Below are 18,443 nucleotides of genomic sequence, written 5' to 3'. Positions count from 1 at the left end.
TGGCAGCTCATGGCCTGGATGGGTGTACTCTGCAATGGATAAAGAACTGGCTGGAGGGCTGGACCCTAAGAGTTGTGGTGAACGGAGCCAAATCCAGTCGGCGGCCGGTCACAAGTGGTGTTCCCCAGGGCTCAGGATTGGGACCAGTTCTGTTTAATGTCTTTAACAATGATCTGGATAAGGCAACTGAGTGCACCCTTAGTAAGTTTGCGGATGACACCACCTTGGGTGGAAGTGTTGTTCTGCCACTTAAGTCACAAGCTGCCAGGCAGCTCTACGGGCTCAGGGAAGAGTGTCTAGAAACTGCGTGGTGGAAAATGTCTTGGGGGTGTTGATTGACAGCCGGCTGAACATGAGCCAGCAGTGTGCCCAGGTGGCCAAAAGGCCAACAGCATCCTGACTCGTATCAGGAATTGTGTGGCCAGTAGGACTAGAAAAGTGATTGTGCCACTGTACTCGGCACTGGTGAGGCCGCACCTTGAATCCTGTGGTCAGTTTTGGGCCCCTCATCCTAAGAAGTGCATTGAAGTACTAGAGAGAGTGCAGAGGAGGGTGACGAAGCTGGTGAGGGGCCTGGAGAACAAGTCTGATGAGGACCGGTTGAGGGAGACGATGGAACAAACATTCTTTAATTCACAGCCATGAAACAGGAGGCACTTGGTTGTACTGAACATTGGTAAACACTGGTTTTTATTCTTCGTGTGATAGGTACTCTGTGCCAAGGCTGAGAGTGGTTATCTAAACTCCTACATTGTGACTCTCATTAGAACATGACTTGGTGTCTGAGAATGTTGTTGCCATCTTGGTTGCCCAGAGATGCTGGCTACCAGTGAAGAACAGCCATAGAGTTATTCAAGGGAATCTTGATTTCTAACTCTGTCCTGGTTTTGTTAAAAAACAAGTTTCGCTTTTAGTGAATTTGCCTGTCAGCTAAAGCCTTCATATTAGCTGTGTTTTTCTGGAGAACCAGATACATGTTTTGGTAAACATAGCAATGGAATGCAAACTTATTGATAAGGACAGATGGACATCTCGCGAGAGGGGCAACGAGAAACCGGTGACTAAGAAACTGAGCAACAGTGTATAACATTCCATTCACGTGAATATTTCATATAAAAGTGGGAAATGACGAGGATCTCGCCCCTTTTCCCTTCTGCTTATGGCCGACGTTAGGAGAGGACCTAGCTAGTCGTCCCTGCGAACCGAGGCCTAGTGAGAGACTGAATCCAGCTCCGGTTGGCTGCAGAGTCCAATCCAGGGCTTCAGGTGCCAGCTCTGCAGGTGCTGAGACTTTCAATATAGGTTTTGTATATTTTGTATTATTTTCTCTATTCTTATTAGCAGCATTAGTAAAACATTTTTAATTTTTCCAACTCTCTTCTCTCTGTCCTTCTTTCCCTCCCGATCGCCTGTCCTTAGTGGGAAGGGGGGAGAGGGAGGGGCAAAAGAGGGAAGTGGGGGAGAGAGGAGGTTAACAATACATCTGCCAGGGTTTTATTGTCACCCCGCAATCTAAACCCACAACAAACCCCCGCTTTGAGACCTGCAAGTGCAGAAGAACCATCGTGCCCTAGGTCTGGCTGGGCAGCAGCAGAAGCAGCCAGCTCCGGAGGTTCACCTGGCCCAGTCCTCATCACTTCAAGTGCAAGCAGACAGACAGCGAGGCATTACGACTTTGAGAAGCCACCCTCCACAAAGACACCAAAACACACTTGGCAAACACGTGCCTCAAACCAGCACCGTCTACTGAAGCAGAGAAATAAACTTCACAGCAGAGTCGGTTGTACTGTTAAGTGACATTCTTTATTTTATTCCTGCTGGGGAACACTGGAGATCATCCTCCGTAAGTGCTCCAAAGACTGGATGCTCTTGTGTGGCTTGTATTCACACAATTATGACATATGCATTACAATTTCTGAAAATTTTGACATACAATACAGTATACTAGGAAGTAATTGATGATGTTAGTTATAATTGTTTCGTTTCTTACTTACAATAAAACTATTAATTATTAGTTAGATATAAACTAAGCACTCTGCTTCTAAACAATGTATTAACTAATCATCTGTCATGTCTCTTGTCATGCAGAAGCATCCAGAACTGGAGAAATATCCCCTCCTTTTGCAGGTGGTCAGGAAGCAATTATCTCATGTCAACTGGCTAACGACAGCTACATCAGTAACGATGGGTACGGAACTTAATCACAGCATCCCTTAATTTAGCAGCTTCTCAGTACGTTCCCAGTAGCCCTGAGGGGTTGTCACTGACAGGCGGATCCTTCAACAGCCTGCACACGGCCGCCAATTGCGCTCCTGAACCGCAGCTGTGCAAACGGCACATTCGCAAACGCATTTCCCGGCCGCCCGGCCCCGCGGGAGCCCCAGCGCCGGAGCCGCAGCCCGCTCGCCCCGGGCCGGCGTCACCCCGCCCGCTGTGACGCCCCCGGCCCTCCCGCTGTGACGCCCCGAGCTGACGCTTTTAAGCCGCCCCCTGCAGCCGCCGGCTCTCAGTGCTGTCGCCGCCGCAGCGGGACCGGCAGTGCGTGTGTGGCTCGGAGCGTCGGGAGCTGCGACCCAGCTCGGGACTCGCCTCATCTCGGCTCTTCTCGCCTTCGCAACGCCCTCTAACGTTGCTCTCCCGGGGCTCGGTTCTGGGCTTCTCTTGCCCTCTCCGTGCCCTATACCCTTGCTCACCCGGGGCTCGGTTCTGGGCTTCTCTTGCCCTCTCCGTGCCCTATACCCTTGCTCACCCGGGGCTCGGTTCTGGGCTTCTCTTGCCCTCTCCGCGCCCACTCCCCTTGGTCTCCGGGGACTCGTCAGAGTCCGCCGGGCGACTCCTGCGGCTGCTCATCCCGGAGCGGGCCGTGCCCTCGTGTCCCCCGCACCATGCAGAGCTTCATGGCACTGCTCGGGAGGGTGCGGGAGCGGCCGCCGTCTGACGGCGCTTCCGCGCCCAGCACCGCCGAGGCCTCGGAGCTCCGGGAGAAGGGCCGGGGCGGGCTGCACGGCGCGGCCGCCCGTGGCGACCTGGCCTGGCTGCAGCAGCGCTGGTGGCGGAAGAGATGCTACGTCAACTCGCGGGATGCCAACAAGCAGTAAGAGGCGGGCAGTGCCCATAGCGAAGACACACGTGCTCTGGCTGGAAGAGCCGGCGAAGCCCCACACGATGGCAAGCACCCTAGGGACAGGCCGGCTCTGCAGCGCTGCCCTTACCGGAGGCCGGCCCAGCTGGGACAGGAGCCAGCGGATGCGCTCTGGCACCAGAAAGCTTGCTTTTGGCTTCTTTTTTGGCAGTTGAGCCTTGTGCCCCTAGGTGGTTGGCCCCACAGCCTGAAACGATGTCTTCAGCCGTCTTGTCTGTGCTAACTGGATGTATTTAATTTCTAGGACGCCTCTGCATCTTGCTTGTGCGAACGGCCATGCAGATGTCGTTCGCTTTCTGGCAGGAAAGCGGTGCCAGCTCAACCCTCATGCAATGTTTCGGAAAACACCACTGATGCTGGTACGTGGAATATGTTACGCTGTCGTACGTGGGGCTTGTCGATTATGCACTGAGCCATACCTGGCTTGCGTGACTCTTGACGTAGGCCTGCATAGAAGCAGGTATTTTGCAGTCAGTGGGGAAGGGACATATGTTGCCTAATCTGTGAAGGCGCTCGTACTTTCCCGCGTTGGGAAGATGCAGGAGCTCTGACAGAGAGAAAGGTACGTGTCGGAAGTTACTTCTCCTTTGTGGCTTGTTTCCAGGCAGTAGAGCACGAGCACAAAGACTGCGTGACTGCTCTGCTGGAGCACGGTGCCGACCCTGACCGCAAAGGTGCTGGCGGCAACACTGCCCTTCACGTGGCTGCCATCGTGCCCAGCAAAGCGATGGTGGAGCTCTTACTCGAGCACAATGCCCAGATTGAGGCTAAGAATGCGGTAAGCTTGGGCTTCGGTAAGGCTTCTCTTCCCCAGCCTTTCCTGTGTTTTTCTAAGGGAGATGATTTCTCCTTTCAGTTGGGATACACTCCTCTTGCCCTTGCCATCCTCCAACGCCACGAAGAGATGGTTGAGTTCCTCATTCAAAAAGGAGCTGATGTGCACAGTCGAGATCTGCATGAAAGGTGAATTCTCATCAAAAGTGTGCATGGGACTCCTGAGCATTGTTCAGGCTGGCTTGATGGGAGCCATAGGAATGAGCTTTGAAAAAGAACCAGGAGCTGCCCAGAGGAGCTCCTTCTGTGCCCCTGTGAGAGCAGACCCGCACTCGGCTGCTTTCTTACCTCGGGGGATGATCTCTGCACTGGGGACTGCAAGCAAGTGTTGGCTGTAGTGCCAGCACACACACACGTGCGCGTGAGCGTGCACACACGTGCACACAGAAACACAGACACACACGCACACACACCTCCCCGAGTCTGCTCCGGGGAGACGCTTGGCCTGGAGACCTCCCGAGGTCCCACCACCCTCAACTGTCTGACGCATCCACGTGTTCTGCTGTAATTTTGCTCTGCCTGTAGGAGGGGAAATGATTGTTTGAGGAGCAAAGAAGGACTCAAGTAATGGCAAGGCAATGTCTGCAGAAGCTGATGTATTTCCTATGGTTTCTTGGATGCTTTAGGACCACTCTTGTGCTTGCCGCTTATGCTGGGAATGTGAATGTACTACGGCTTCTTCTTCAGCATGGTGTTGATCTTTTTCATCGAAACAAGTATGGCCGTGCAGTTTTGGATTATCACCGTCAGTTTAAGCCTGAGAAAGTGCTTTACATCCTTGTTAGAGCAGCTGCATTGTCAGCATGTCTGTGTTGATGTGCAGCCCTTTTTGCTTGAATGGGGTGTTGAGACCTTTGTTGAAGCTGGGCTCAGTGACATCTTCTGATGCATCTCTTTCCGTGTCAAGAGTGGATTTGCAAGCTGAGGAAAACTTCCCTCCACAGCTCTGTCTGGGAATTCACCTGCGTGCTGCCAAGCTCCACCCAACTGACTAGCAACTACCTGCCTTTTGTTTCAGAGGGGATCCAACCGATATCCCTGATGCATTAAAATCTTCAGTGGTTTTCCTCCTCTTGTGGGCAGCTTTGCTCCCCTGACTGTTCCTTCCCTAAGGTGGCTACGTGTCCTTAACAGCTAGGCTGAATGAAGTAGCCCTCTCCTAGTGACGGCAGCCTACTGGTGGGTGAATGAACAGCGTTATGCCCACAAGTATGCCTTGACGAGCCATAAACAACTGCCCATGACCTCTTGTTGCTGAATCTGGACTTTGTGTCTTCTCCCCCTGCCCCTTCTGTCATCCCATATGGATGGGGAGCAGGAGAGAAGGGTGCCGGGGTAAACTGTGGAGTAAAAACCTCTTGAGGAACAAAGCATGTTTGAGGATTGCTCTAGCAAAACAAGAGGCTGGTTCCTTCCCTGCATGCTTCTAGCACAGTATCGGTCTTGTGCTAATGCACCATTTTGCACAGCAGCCTTGGTCTGGAGGATGTTCTTACTATTTTCTTGGGTTTGGGGGTTTTTTGTCTTTAGTTCTGCTTGTGAAGCAACCCTGAAAGTGGTGTCTCTTCAGAGCCCAAACTGCCCCTCTGCCAGAGTTGTTAGAAAATGACATGTGTGCAATGTAGTTTATCCCTGCAGTGCCTGGAATGCAAGTGTAATCTTTGTTGGCCTCTTGAAATCTCACTTAGGAGCTCTCTAAAGTCTCAGGTCCTCAGACTAAGCATGCAAATTCCTGAAACCCTTCAAAGTCCAGACGGGGTTTGGGGAGACATTACCCCGACTTGAAATGAAGAGTGGCTGCAGCATTAGTATAGCATGCCGCTGAGGTAGAAGCCTTGTAGTCAGATGTCAGGCTCACCGGCCCCCAAAATGGAGGGGATGTTTATAAAATGAGACTGTAGCCAGCAGGGGTGAATTACCCCACTGACAGGAACAGGCACCTGTACTGTGAACATGCCTGCAGTGAGTACTTCAGTCTGCAGTAGTAGTGCCATGAGTGGTGTGTGTGTGTGTGTGTGTGTGTGTGTGTGTGTGTGTGTGTGTGTGTGTGTGTGTGTTGCCATTTAGACCTGGCTCTGAAGATGTGTAGGATGGCTCATGAATGGCTGTTGCACTTCCAGCAGAAAGAGGATGCAAGAGTGGGGATAAGATCACCGAGTTCATTTCCTTCCTTTTTCTATGTAGAGTTGTAAAGACACTGGAGGAATACAAAAACTGTAAAAGAACAGGAGAACGCTCTGTAGGAGGCACAGGAGGTCCCACAGTACCTGAGATCTCTTGCTCTGGGACGACTGCTGCCCCTCCCATGGGAGCACCTGTGCAGACTGGAGCAGGTAGGATCCCTCAGCATGGAGGAGGTGATGAGGACAAATCGCTGAGGCCTTAAGGACAATGAGAACCCTTTGTTAAATGCAGGGCCTGGGGGATGGGAAAAGACACAGTTAAACAAGCACTCAGGACTGCATTGTGCCTCTTCTCTCCTTTGAAGGTGTCTTGCCAGAAGCTGGAGCACAGCAAGAGGAGGAATGTGACTCCCTGTCTGATTTAGACCTAACTTCTCTGAAGGTGGGGCCCAACTGGGCTTGCTTACTTTTGAGCTCTTTTCCTTCTGCTTCCGACACAGGCTTGGAATGCCAGCATCTCTTCGGTCAAAATAGACCCTTGAGATCATCGAGTCCAGCTGCACAGCTGGCACTGCCAAGTCCAGAACTGAACCATGTCCCTTAGCAATACATCTCCACGTCCCCTGAATACCTCCAGGAATGGAGATGGGTCCAGAAGCAGTTTGTGCCAGTTCTAACGCATGTCTTAATTTCCACAGACTGATTCTGAAGGTCCAGAGGAAGTGTCAGCTCTCATGCCGCCTCATGATGCAAACCAACAAGGAGCGTGTGCGCAGCCTGTTGCAGAGGAGCATCACATTGGTAATTTCCTAAGCTTCTCTGGAGTGAAGCGGCTGGGGAAAAGCAGAGTGAAATAAGCACTCACAGCAGCGTGGCGCTTCTTATCGCTTTGTAGGTGTGTTGCCAGCAGCAGGTGAAGCGCAAGAAGAAGAAGAAGAGTTTGACTTCTCTTCTTTGGATGAGGTACTTTGTCTTCCTGAGCTAACAGAATTGTTGCACTTGTTAAGCCCAGCTGCTGGAAGGCAGTGTGATGCTGCAGTGTTGCTGCGGATTCCTCTCATCACTGTCTGTCGGTCTGTGTTCTTGCTCGCTCAGGTTTTTGCACTGGAGAGAGAAGAGCTTCCGCTCAAGAAGGAGGCTTCAACACAAACCGATGGTCAAGGCGACACTCAGGTGACTCTTGGGGCCTGATGCACATATCTGTAAATCAAGCCTGTCAGCTTAAGGAGACCTGTTCTTGCTATTGAGTTCCTTTTGGAGTGCTGCTAAGAGGCAGTTTTTGAATCAGGACCTGAAGCCTATTTTGGATCCCTTTTTGTTCCCATTGTGAAGCAGAGGTGCGGCATGAAGAGGGAAAATGTACGGTTAGGAAAAAGTCGGTGGCACAGTCTCTCAGCCTCTGTTTGGAGGAGGAAAATACGGAAGCGTTTTCTGTGTATTAGGAAAGAGAAAGCATCCTGATGAGCTGCCGGTCGTTTGGATGTGCTCAGCTGAGAAAGGTGCCGGCAGGTGCCTGCTGGTGGTGGCCAAAATCTCTCGTCTTTGAATTCACTGAGTCATAGAAGCTTAGAATGGTTTGGGTTGGACAGGTCCTCTAAAGATCATTTAGTCCAAAGCCCTGCTATGGGCAGGGTCATCTTCCACTAGGTCAGCTTGCTCAAAGCCCTGCCCAGCCTGACTTTGAACGATTCCAGGGATGGGGCACCCACAACTTCTCTGGGCAGCCTGCTCCAGTGTCCCACCACCCTTGTTCCAACCCTCTGGTCATTTCTGTGGCCCTCCTCTGGACCCACTCGAACAGGCCCGTGTCTTCCTTGTGCTGGGGACCCAAGAGCTGGAGGCAGTAGTCCAGGTGGGGCTCACAAGAGCAGAGCAGAGCAGAAGGGGAGAATCACCTCCCTCCACCTGCTGGCCATGCTGAAGATCAGTCCAATGATATGATCCCATGACTAAAAGCATGTGTCCCGTTGTCATCTTCTTACTGACTGCTCCCTGCTCATGGAACACCATTTCTTTAGGGATGCATCAGGTGGCTGCGGGAGGAGCTTGTCAGCGCTCTCAGAAACTGCTCCAGAGCAGAAGTTTCACTTGAAGTCGAGAAGCGCTCCAGCAGGGACCTGCAGGAACAGAAACTGCAGCTGCAGAAGGAACTGAACCGTTCTAAAGCTCAGGTAGGGAGAAAGCCTGTTTCTTGCCTCTTGGCAGGGACCCAGGCCTTTTCTGTTGCAAACCAGAGTGAGGAACGGAGCCTTAGTTGGGGGTCCACTCCTTTTTATCAAGCCTAAGCCGACTACTGCGGATTCTTGCTTTGGTTTGACAGCTGCAGGAACTGCAAGAACGGCTGATCCGGACCGAGTGTTATGCCGAGGCCCTGGAGAGTGCCATAAAGAATAAGGAGAGGGAGCTAACAGCTGCCAGGAACCTGCAGAGCCTTCTGGTCACCTCTTCTGGAACTGCAGCTCTCCCAGAGCTGGAAGAACGCATGCAACAGTAAGGAAGTCACACAGCAGGGCAAGGCTTTGCTTTCTGCGATTGTGGGAAAACAACTGGACTGCCTTTGTGCATGCCAGCAAGATAATACCACATGCTTTTCAAAGATGCTTTTGTTTCAGATGAGGTTCTATCACACTCTTCCCTTGGGATTTGTGCTCTTGTGGACTTCTGTGATAAGACCTGTCCTTCTTTTTTAGGCTCCAAGTCGGAATGGCCAAGCTGGAAGCCACAGCCCGGCAACAAGCCAACACCATGGAAGCCCTTCGGAAAGAGCTGCGAGCCTCTGCCTCAGTAAGCTAGTCAAAAGCTTCCCTTTTCACGAGCTCCCAGAGACGAGTTCCATGTTCAGGTGGGGAAATTTGAAGAAGAGGTTTTCCCAGAGAGCCTGGGAGAGATAATTTCCTCTGTTCTGCTGACTACAGGCTGCCCTCCAAGTCCTGCTGCCCCATCCCACAGCTTTCTGGCCTTGAGAGTTGTCCCATGAGACTATAGCCAGTCCTACTTCAGTCCCAGCTAATGCCGTCTTTGTGAAGGACTTGGCAGTCAGGGGCTGGCTTCGGTATTTTCTGCTTTAGAACACTTGTGAGGTTGAGACCCCAGGCAGCACTTCAGACAGTCGTGCTGTAGAGGCATTTGGTACCTTCAGCTGCAGACGTTCCTTGGGCTCTGGTGGTGCCGAGCGCTTCATCCCAAAGGCCTGACTGGCGTCATCGGACTGTGACAGGAGTTCTTCAGTTGCCTCTGCTCTGGTGCCCTTCCTGTTTTAGGGACTATGGGTTCCTTGGCCACAAGATGTGGGCCCATAATGCAATCAGAAGACCTCCAAAGATGAGAATCTGTCTGCACCTTCTGCATGGAGATCTGTTCCTGTGCTCTGTGGGTGATGTATCTCTGCTATTTTCACAGCGTGGGAGCGAAAGCAAGGAATTGAAGAAGCCGGCTGAGAAGAAACGCCAATTGGAAGCGCTTCTGGAGGAAACACAGACAAGTAATGGCACCCTGGAGGAAGAACCTAGCGGGTATGGCTTTTTAGTGCTTTAAAAAACCAGCACGTTGAGTAATAGTCAAGCACTGCTGAACTCTAATGTAATAGCACATACTAACCACTTGGGAGCAAATTCAAGCCTCACATTCCATCTTATAAGGTGCTTCTTTGCATAAGTCCATGGTTTTAGAAAGCTACACAAGGCCTCTCAAATGCAAGCTGCCTGCTGTTCTCCTGGGAGGGAAGGAAATCTTTTCTTCCTCTGTGCAAGTAGACTTCAGGCCCTCCAAGTGATGTGTGGTACTGGAGCACTGGTTGCTCTCAGCAATTCCTGGCCTGTCAAGTGCGTTACAGACAGACGAAGGAAGCCATGGCTGTGCCGCTCACCTAAGAGGAGGTGAAAAATACCGACTTTTGCTTTGTTTCATGCTTTCCTTACTAATTTGCTGCGCAGCTTGGAGACGCTTCTGGAGGCATCTCAGACAAAGCTGATGGAATATACAGCGAGGAAGAGAGAGTCCCAGCCCAGTTTCCAGAGAGACCTGAAGAACAGCTGTTCTGAGGTGGCCAAGCAAGTTGGTAAACAAAGAAGAAAGGTGCGCTCTGGTTTGTTTAGTGGATTGGAGGTGATTCTTTTTTCTGCTGGATCCTGAATGATTCTCGTCCTATACTTTTTTCCATGTTGCTAATTATCTGTTAGCTGTATTTTGCAATTGATTGATGCTCCTGCTGCTGTTGTAGCAGTGGATGGTGATGACGTTGAGGAACACAGATGTAGTTACCCTGATGGCTAAAAACCATGAGCCAGGAGTCCCAGCAGGGCTGCGGAGCTCAATGGCCTCTCCCAACAGGATGCAGTCCCGGGGCCCCAAGTGAGAAGAGCAGAGAGGGTCATCATCATCATCACACCACCAGATTTTAATACTTTTAAATGCTCTGTCAGCAGGTGACAAAAGCAGTCTCAATGGCCTCCCACCTTCCGGATTTCCACAGAAGTGAGTGACTTTAGAGCTCTCTCTTTGACTTGCTTTTGGTTTGCCACCTACAAGTTGGTGACATTTCCCAACAGCTGGAGGTGCAGTTGCAACAGCACATGCAGCAGGCAAGATAAACCCAGGACCTGTGAGAAGATTTTCCGCTTTGCGTGGGACTCAGGATCAACCAGTCCGGAACCTGGGCTTAGCCTCAGAAGTCATTTGGGACTCCCGTGGTAGGTCACAGCCAAGTAAAGCATTCTAAAAGAGAGATGGGAGGAAGAGCTGGACAAGAAATAAGGCAAAAACCACAAGAGGTTGATCCCTATCTCCACGGAACGCAATTTTCCACTTGTGGCTGTAGCCCACATGCTGTAGCTTTGTTGTTGACACATCTGAGTGTTTGGTTTTCTGGATCTGGATCTGCACATTAGTGCTGTACTTCCAGCATCCAGTTTCCAGTGCCACCTTTGGCCCAGCCTGCTGTATAAACTAACACCCCACACTAACCCTTCCCCAGCCACTGCTGAGCCTCCAGCACCATCAGCCGTGACAAGATGCCAGAGCAGAGGAAGCACCGGTGCCCGAAACCAGAGTGGTCACAAGAGAGAGGAATGAAGCCTGCAAACCTTGACATTCCATCTTGTGCAGCCATTGCCCTGCATCTGGTGCCAGCTGTATTCTTGCAGCGTGCTATTTAATAAATTGTGTCGTCTAGTCCGTGTCTTGGTTTTGCTGCCCCATTGGAGTGCTTGGGACCTCGCGGGTTTGGATGAGGACAGTCCTATCTTTGAAGGCTCGCTCAGGCTCTCAACCCATGCAGGCACTTAGCATGTCTCTCTCTGTGGTTGCTCTGATGGAATATCAGTCGTGCAGACGCCTCCAAGAGGGAACACACATCTGTGTCCTTTTCCTCTGAGGAGGCCTGAGACATGGTTGTACTCAGGTCGGGGACTTGCGCTGAGCTACTGCTAATAATCAGTTATCGGGCTCTTCCTGCCATCCTAGAGCAATCCTCCTGGTGGTCTGGGCAGAAGGTGGGGGTTGAGCTTCTGGTAGCCATGGAAGCTTTGCAGTTCCCAGAGCGATCTGATGGATTTGTTGCCCGCCGAGGGGAAAGGTGCGAAGAAGTGGGCACAAGCTGGGACGGGGGAATGGCACCTCAGGCAAAGGGAAACACTTTTCTCTTGTGAGGGTGGTGAGAGAGCGGTGTCAGGGAAATGAAATGGATTCAAGTGACTCAGAAACATAAGGAAATACACCCTGTTGACAGGCTGCAGAGATGGAGTTTCCATAGAACTCCATCTTTGTCTTTTTTGCCTAAGTCCAGCTTTTTCACGCCAACTTTGTTCTTCACATAACATCTGGGTGAAAGGTGGTGGTTCATAGAATCGTGGAATCACACAATGTCTTCAGTGTGAAGAGACCCACAAGGATCATCATGTCCAGCTCCTGTCCCTGCACAGGACAACCCCACTGTTCACACCATGTGTCTGAGGGCATTGTCCAGTGTCTTCTGGAACACTGTCAGGCTTGGGGCCATGACACATCCATGGGGAGCCTTTTCCACTGCTCCTCCTCCCTCTGGGTGAAGAACTTTTTTCCTAATGTCCCGTCTACACCTCCCCTGGCACATCTTTCTGCCGTTGCCTCAGATTCTGTCATTGGCCACTAAGGAGAAGAGTTTGGTGCCTACACTTTGTCCTTCCCTCTAGAGGAAGCTGTAGACCACAATGAGGTCTCCTCTCAGTCTTCTCTTCTTGAAGCTCAACAAACCAAGTGACTTTAGCTGCTCCTCATATGACTTCCTCTCCAAACCCTTCACCAACTTGGTAGCCCTCTTCTGGATACTCTCCAGCAGCTTTGTATCCTTTTTATCCTGCGGCGCCCAGAACTGTGTTTATGAAGACACTTAAGAGTGCTGGCCCTAAGACGGGTGTCTGTGGAACCCTGCTTGTGACTGGTCACCAGCCCAACATTACCGCCTTTACCAGAACCCTTTGATCCCAGCCCGTCAGCCAGTTGCTCACCCACTGCATTGTTTGTTCATCCACCTGTATGCTGGACATCTTGTCCAGGAGCATACTGTGAGAGACAGTGGCTGGTACTCCCTTTTAGACCCCAGCCTCTAAAACATCGAGGAGAAACTCCAAGAAACAGAGCAGATCAGAACTGTGCAACCCAGGGGGATTGCCTTCTTCCCACTCTTCCTGGCATGCCTGAGACAGTTGGTAGACAGAAGAAAGCTGTCCTTCTGCCTCCTCGAGCAAGTCCTGTTGTCTCTTTGGCTCCAAATCTATGAAGCCAAGCCAGGAGAAGCCAAAAACCCCAACCCAAACTGTTTTGTTCCATTTTGTAGAAGGGGGGAAGGGAGACACCTAACAGATTTCTCTTCTTAATTTTACTAAAATACCTCTTGAATGGGCAAGTATAGTTTTTATTATGTCCTTAATGTTAGGTTTTGCTAGATACACAAAATCTCCTATATTTTCAAATGAGTTGAAAATTATGTCTCAGCATGGTGATTCTGACCTTTGATTCATTGCTAAAAGTAACACTAAGAGTACTTCATGAATTAATAGCCTTTTGGCTCTGAAATTGAGCATTCTAGTAGGTATTTCTGCTACTGCATCTTGCCTTACAAAAGCAGGCAGTACAGTGTTTGCTTTCTGCTTCTGGGAACTGAGTTTGTTTCCAGGGAAGGACATCTAAAGGAAATGACATCCTTTCTCTTAGGATGTTGTTGCTCGTGTTTAAAAGATAAACCAAACCAAACCAAAATGGATGTCGTAGGGAAGAATGTTGATAGGGAAGAGGGAGAAAAGGGCAGGAAAAAACTGTCTGATGGTAGCGGGAGCTTCTGGAGTATGGTAGTTACATCTATCCAGCAGAGGTGCTGCTGCACCCCCTCACACACAAGTATAGGTGGATAGAGGGTTTTTGTGTTGTAGGATCTAAAAATTCAAAGCAATAGACAACTACATTTTATTCAGTTCTAAAACCAGAAAAATAATGACCAGAGTAAATATCAGATAAGCATGTCCCTCTCACACCCCCCGACCTCCAATCCCTCTGGCTTTTATTAAAATAAACTTTCGTTTAACTGAATTATTTTCAGCGTTTATTCATTTTTACAGAAAGACACAGGTTTCAGCACTTTTCTGTAGGTGTGCACTCTGACATTAGTGTCTCCCAGAAATAATAACATGTCTTCCATGCCTTACTTTCCGCCCTCATTTGGAATCACTACCTTGAGGTTCTCACAAAGTCTTATTAACACTCCAGATCAAGAGAGCCAGTATTAAAATGTAGTGACCCTCAACTTGTGCGCTTGGCTCAGCGACAGGAATAGTAGTCGGTTACGTGGAAATCAATATTTCCAGTTTGCATCTCCTGCTAGCTCTGATGTGATTTCAGAAAGCCTGAAATGCTTAGGGGCCCAACAAATCCTTCTTTGGACTGCATCCTCTTCTGACACGGTGCTTTGCTTGGAGACGAAGAGTAATCACAGTCATATCAGAGGCAAATTTGGTGGGATTTACAGTGAACACCTACACCTACAGTAGAAACTCAACTTACTAACTAACAAACTCTCTTGCCAAACTGGCTCAAAACGTTATTGGAAATATTTGAAAAGTGAAAACTGCAATGTGAAAAAAACGTCTTCAGTAGACAGCTACCTACAGTAGAAAATAACTAACTAACTCACTAACTCACTCACTAACTAACTAACTAACTTCTTAACTTACTAACTATCTAACTAACTAACGAACAAATGAACGAACAAACTCTCTCGCCCTAGTGGCTAAAAACACTGTTCTAAACATCTGAAAATTGCCAACTGGCATGTGAAAACAAATGCGTTAGAAGCTCTCAAGTGCCCTTTCTGCAGCTCTTTTCACGGCTCGCACAGCCAACACTTGTGAGACTTCTTCATGGGCTGGTGAAAGTTCTGCAGAAAGGACGAGATGCGATCTTCTTTCTCAGAAGCCCCACTAGACCGTCCAGCTGAGCCAAAAGGGTGGCAGCATGAGGGTGATTTCTTCAGCCACCTCTACAGCCTGCCTTGAGAAAGATGGGGGGAAAGGACAGGCATTAGGCACCGGGTTGAGAGGCGAACAAGCAACTTGTGCTTTGACGTGAAAGGCAATATCCATCCGCAGATCTCCACTGCAGATTTCCTTAGAGCTGCTCATTAGGCTTTGGTGTTTTTCTCTTAATTATTTAGATTGCTGAAGCTTGGGGAGGCTTAAGTGAACACACCAGCTTTTGACTCAACTGCTGGACAAATCTCTGCTGTAAGGGCCAGGCCTGGGTGCAGCTGCAGTAAGAATGCAGGGTGGTAGAGAGGTTGTAGATGTCCCTTCCTTGGAAACATTTAAGGCCAGACTGGATGGAACTCTGAGCAACCTGATCTAGTTGAAGATGTCCCTGCTCATAGCAGGCAGTTGGACTGGAGGACCTTGGAAGGTCGCTTCCAACCCAAAGTATACTGCCCAAGGGCAGGTGACCGCTTCCTCTCTGGGACCATCAATGGGCACCACAGAACAATTTCCTATACTCAGGGCAGCGTGAAAATTCCCCAAGAGGGAGAACAGGCTCTGTTACACACCTGGGTTCCTAGGTCTTCTCACCCTGCTTGGGTGGTCTCACTTACCCATTGCTGAGCTCTCTGTTCACAGCTTTCGGCTTTGCTTGGGTGGCGGGCCACCGACCTCCTCTTCGCAGCTGTGCTTTCTCTTCCTGGGGGATGGTGTTTCCCCTCGCTGCGAAGAGCTTGGACACCTGTCCGTTCAGGAGGATTGTTAGACAGGCACAGCCATGATCACCATGAATCAATTCTACTCTTAATCACAGCTAGCTCATGTCACCTGGTCTGCCCAGAGGTGCTCTCCTGGGGTTCACATTCTGGAGCAGCTGGAGGCACCTGCAATGGAAACACAGAAGATGACACCTGCACACTCTCCATCTCAGCCCTAACAGGCGGATCCCTTGGATGGGTTTGCTCAGCCCAGCTGTGCCACTTCTGCTGGGATCACCGCACAAAGAGTCCCTACAGTGGCCATCCCACCTTCTGGGTGGGGAGGCATTCTCTCACGCTCTGGGTGGACCTCACATACCTCGTCAGTTTCTCCTTCTTCTTCTGGTGCCGGTGACTCCTCGGCCTGTTGGCTGGCAAGTTCAGCCTTGGCCGGTGCACCTGGAAGCTCAGCCTCCTCCTCCTCCTGCTCCTCAAAGAGTTCCTCTTGGTGTTGGATGAGGAACTCAACCAGCTCCGTCACCTGCACACAGTAAACCATTGGTTGCCAACCCGCTGGCTGCAAATGGGTCCAACAGCCCTTCCCACTCCTGATGCTGCCTTCTGCACAGAAAGCTGCAGCTGTGGGGCTGCTCTTGGCAGCAGCTCCACCACGAGCATTTGCTGAAGAGAGGAGGCAGCCAGGAAGCCCTGAAGAGCAAAGCTGGCATGGGCCTGGAAGGCTGCAGCGGGCTGGCAAACACAGCGTACCTTCCCTGTCACCTGCATCAGGACATCCAGGGCCAGCGTGTCCTCCTCGGGTGGGCTGAGGAGGTTGGGCCCCACGCAGATGGCCAGGTTCCTGGCAGTCATCTTGGTGACAGGGACATTGGTGCTGATCTTGTGGAGCAGGCTGAGCAAGGTTCGGAGGAGGAGGAGGTTGGCCTCAGGTAACTTGCTGCCCACCCTGCGGGAACAGGAACACAACATGAATGGATGAAGTAGGTGTTGTCCGGACAGGTGTCCCATGCTGGTGTCAGCCAAGCCCATCCCAAGGAAGGCTCCTTGGCCAAGCCGGCTCTACAGCAGAGGGACTGCCTTCGCTGACATATGGGCACCTCTCTCCCTGCCAGCCCTTCTGCTGAGAGTCCCTTTGTGGAGCCACCCCCAATGCCTGCAGGCAGTGCTACAAGGAGAGAGACAAATGCTTTTCTGTGCCACTTTCCCCCCAGAATGCTGAGCCCACAGCAGCAGCAAGAGGTGGGTGGCCAAAAGCACGGCTTGTTCAGGCAGGCTGTGGCTTTGCAGGCAGGTGTCGGGCTCTGGCAGTCCCTGTGGAGCCGCCAGGCTGCTGGCCACACTTACTCTTTGAGCCCCGCCAGCCTCTCCTCCCTGCTGGTCTTTTGCAGGGCATCCATCCACTGCTGGTAAAGCTCCGAGTGGAGGAGCTTGGAGGGGATCTTGCGGAGGAAGTCCTGCAATGGCAAGGGCTGCTGGTGAGGCTGCGAGCAGTGCCGCCGGGAGCACAGGCAGCATCCCCAGCACGCTGGGTGCCGAGCAGCTCCTGGGTTTGGGCTCCTGCTCGCACAGCTGCCCATCAGCAGCACCAGACTCCAGGTCAGCAGGGCTCACCTTCAAGATGACAGCCAGGACGTGCACCGGCTGGCTGGCCAGGTGGACCTGAGCGCCGGTGTCCAGGGCCTCCCTGATATCCCGGGAGGCGCGCTCGCTGGCCGCCAGCCGGAAGATCCCCTCCGTGGATGGGCCCTGCTCGTGCAGCAGAGCCAGCAGGTCCTGCAGGGGAGAGAGGAGGACATTGCTGGGCTGGAGACAGGCCCTGGGACAGGCCAAGCTTCCTCAGGGACAGGAGGGAGTGTGGATGGTCTGCAGCTCTCCCTGGGGCTGCACAGAGGGGTGGCTGGAGTTGGGTGACGTGGAGGAGTGTGTTTTATTCCCAAGGCTCATCTGGGATGCCTCCAACGGGGACACTGCCTCTGCAGAGGAGGCAGCGGGATGGGGATCCCCTGGCCGGGCTTGCTTACCTGGATGGGCTGGGGCAGCGCACCATCCTGGCTGCAGAGAGCTGCCAAGGGCCGGCCAAAGAGAACCCCCGTGTGGGCAGAGGGCGACGGCCCCTGTGCCTCTGCAGCCGCCGAGGTCCCTGGCCGCGCAAAGCGCCAGGGCAGCCACCTCCTCTGGCTGCGGGTCTCACCTTCTGCCAAGGAGAAGAGAACAAAGCAAGGTGGAGCAGAAGCACCAGACCAACGCTCCTGGAACCTCTCACACTGTACCCCACCCGCCAGCGCATGGGACAAGTGTCATTTGGGAAGAAGGGACCCCGGGGGCTCAGGTCTCTCCTGCTGCAGAATAACGGACAGACTTGCCCTGCAGGAAGGGCAGCAGCAGCCCCAGGGCAGCATGAGTGCCCGTCTGCAAGAGGAGAAGGGAAGGGCTGTTCTGCACCCATCTTCTCCCAACTCACCAGCCAACTGGCCACTTCTACCTCGGCCACCAGAGGGGGCGACAGGTGGGGGCCGCTCCTCTGCATCAGCCTGCAAGAGATGTGCTGTGCTCGCCCAACAGCCCTGCAGCAGAAAGGGCCCCGAGCGAGCTGCATCGTGCCCTGGCCACGTGTGAGTGATGGGCATGGCTGAGATTTCTCTCTGTGCGATGCTCACCGTTGCCTGGCCCTCAAGCAGCCTCTCCAGGCTGGCGGCGTGCAGTGTCATGGCCTGGGCAAGCAAAAAGAGAAGAAGGTAAGAAGTGATGCAGCTGGTGCTGGGCTGGAACAGGCTCTGGGGGACCGAGCGGAAACAGGAGGGATGCTCACAGCGTTGCGGCTCCTCAGCTCCTTTAGCAGCGCCTTGAAGGAGGGCAGCCGGGTGACCTGGGCTCCCTCCACTCCTTCCGGTGGTCTGTGCGTGGGGAAGGAGCAAAGAAAGAGCTGTGTGAGACACAAGCCACATTTTCCCTCCCCTGCCAGCCCAGGGAGCCCTTCCAAGCTGCCCAAAGCACCCGAGTACCACTCGGAAGCCGAGCGGAGAGCAGCAGCAAAGGTCCAGGTGGGGTTGGGCAAGTGTTGTGTGCACACAGCCTGGTGAAGGTGCTCCACCAGCTTTGCCCACTCAAGAGCTGCCCACTGCCTTTGGGGCAG

General features: G+C 52.1%; 1 protein-coding gene across 2 annotated transcripts; it reads left to right on the top strand.

The window, feature by feature from the left end:
- The first annotated feature begins 2,532 nt into the window (after positions 1-2,532).
- LOC309452723 (uncharacterized protein) lies at positions 2,533-11,359 on the top strand. Of its 2 annotated transcripts, none has more exons than XM_082077373.1 (17): positions 2,533-3,094; positions 3,387-3,501; positions 3,747-3,920; positions 3,999-4,105; positions 6,161-6,309; positions 6,465-6,541; positions 6,798-6,900; positions 6,995-7,062; positions 7,195-7,272; positions 8,118-8,270; positions 8,420-8,589; positions 8,790-8,883; positions 9,499-9,611; positions 10,032-10,173; positions 10,524-10,572; positions 10,647-10,787; positions 11,072-11,359. In XM_082077373.1, exons 1-17 carry the CDS (start codon positions 2,886-2,888, stop codon positions 11,167-11,169), a joined length of 2,040 nt encoding a protein of 679 aa, XP_081933499.1. In that variant the 5' UTR covers positions 2,533-2,885; the 3' UTR covers positions 11,170-11,359. The 2 variants fall into 2 exon arrangements, with proteins under 2 accessions (XP_081933499.1, XP_081933498.1); XM_082077372.1 differs by having other exon boundaries at positions 10,521-10,572; positions 11,072-11,357.
- Positions 11,360-18,443: the final 7,084 nt, after the last annotated feature.

This window comes from Streptopelia decaocto (assembly GCF_964273445.1).
Source record: "Streptopelia decaocto genome assembly, contig: HAP1_SCAFFOLD_272, whole genome shotgun sequence".
In the NCBI taxonomy this organism is placed as follows: Eukaryota; Metazoa; Chordata; class Aves; order Columbiformes; family Columbidae; genus Streptopelia; species Streptopelia decaocto.
This window is presented reverse-complemented; position numbering and strand designations above follow the sequence as displayed.

Excerpts from the sequence above, each read along its gene's own strand:
- LOC309452723 (XM_082077372.1), top strand. The coding sequence starts at position 2,886 with ATGCAGAGCTTCATGGCACTGCTCGGGAGGGTGCGGGAGCGGCCGCCG. Across the intron at positions 7,063-7,194 it reads ACTTCTCTTCTTTGGATGAG|GTTTTTGCACTGGAGAGAGA; the intron begins GTACTTTGTCTT and ends TTGCTCGCTCAG. Across the intron at positions 8,884-9,498 it reads AGCTGCGAGCCTCTGCCTCA|CGTGGGAGCGAAAGCAAGGA; the intron begins GTAAGCTAGTCA and ends CTATTTTCACAG.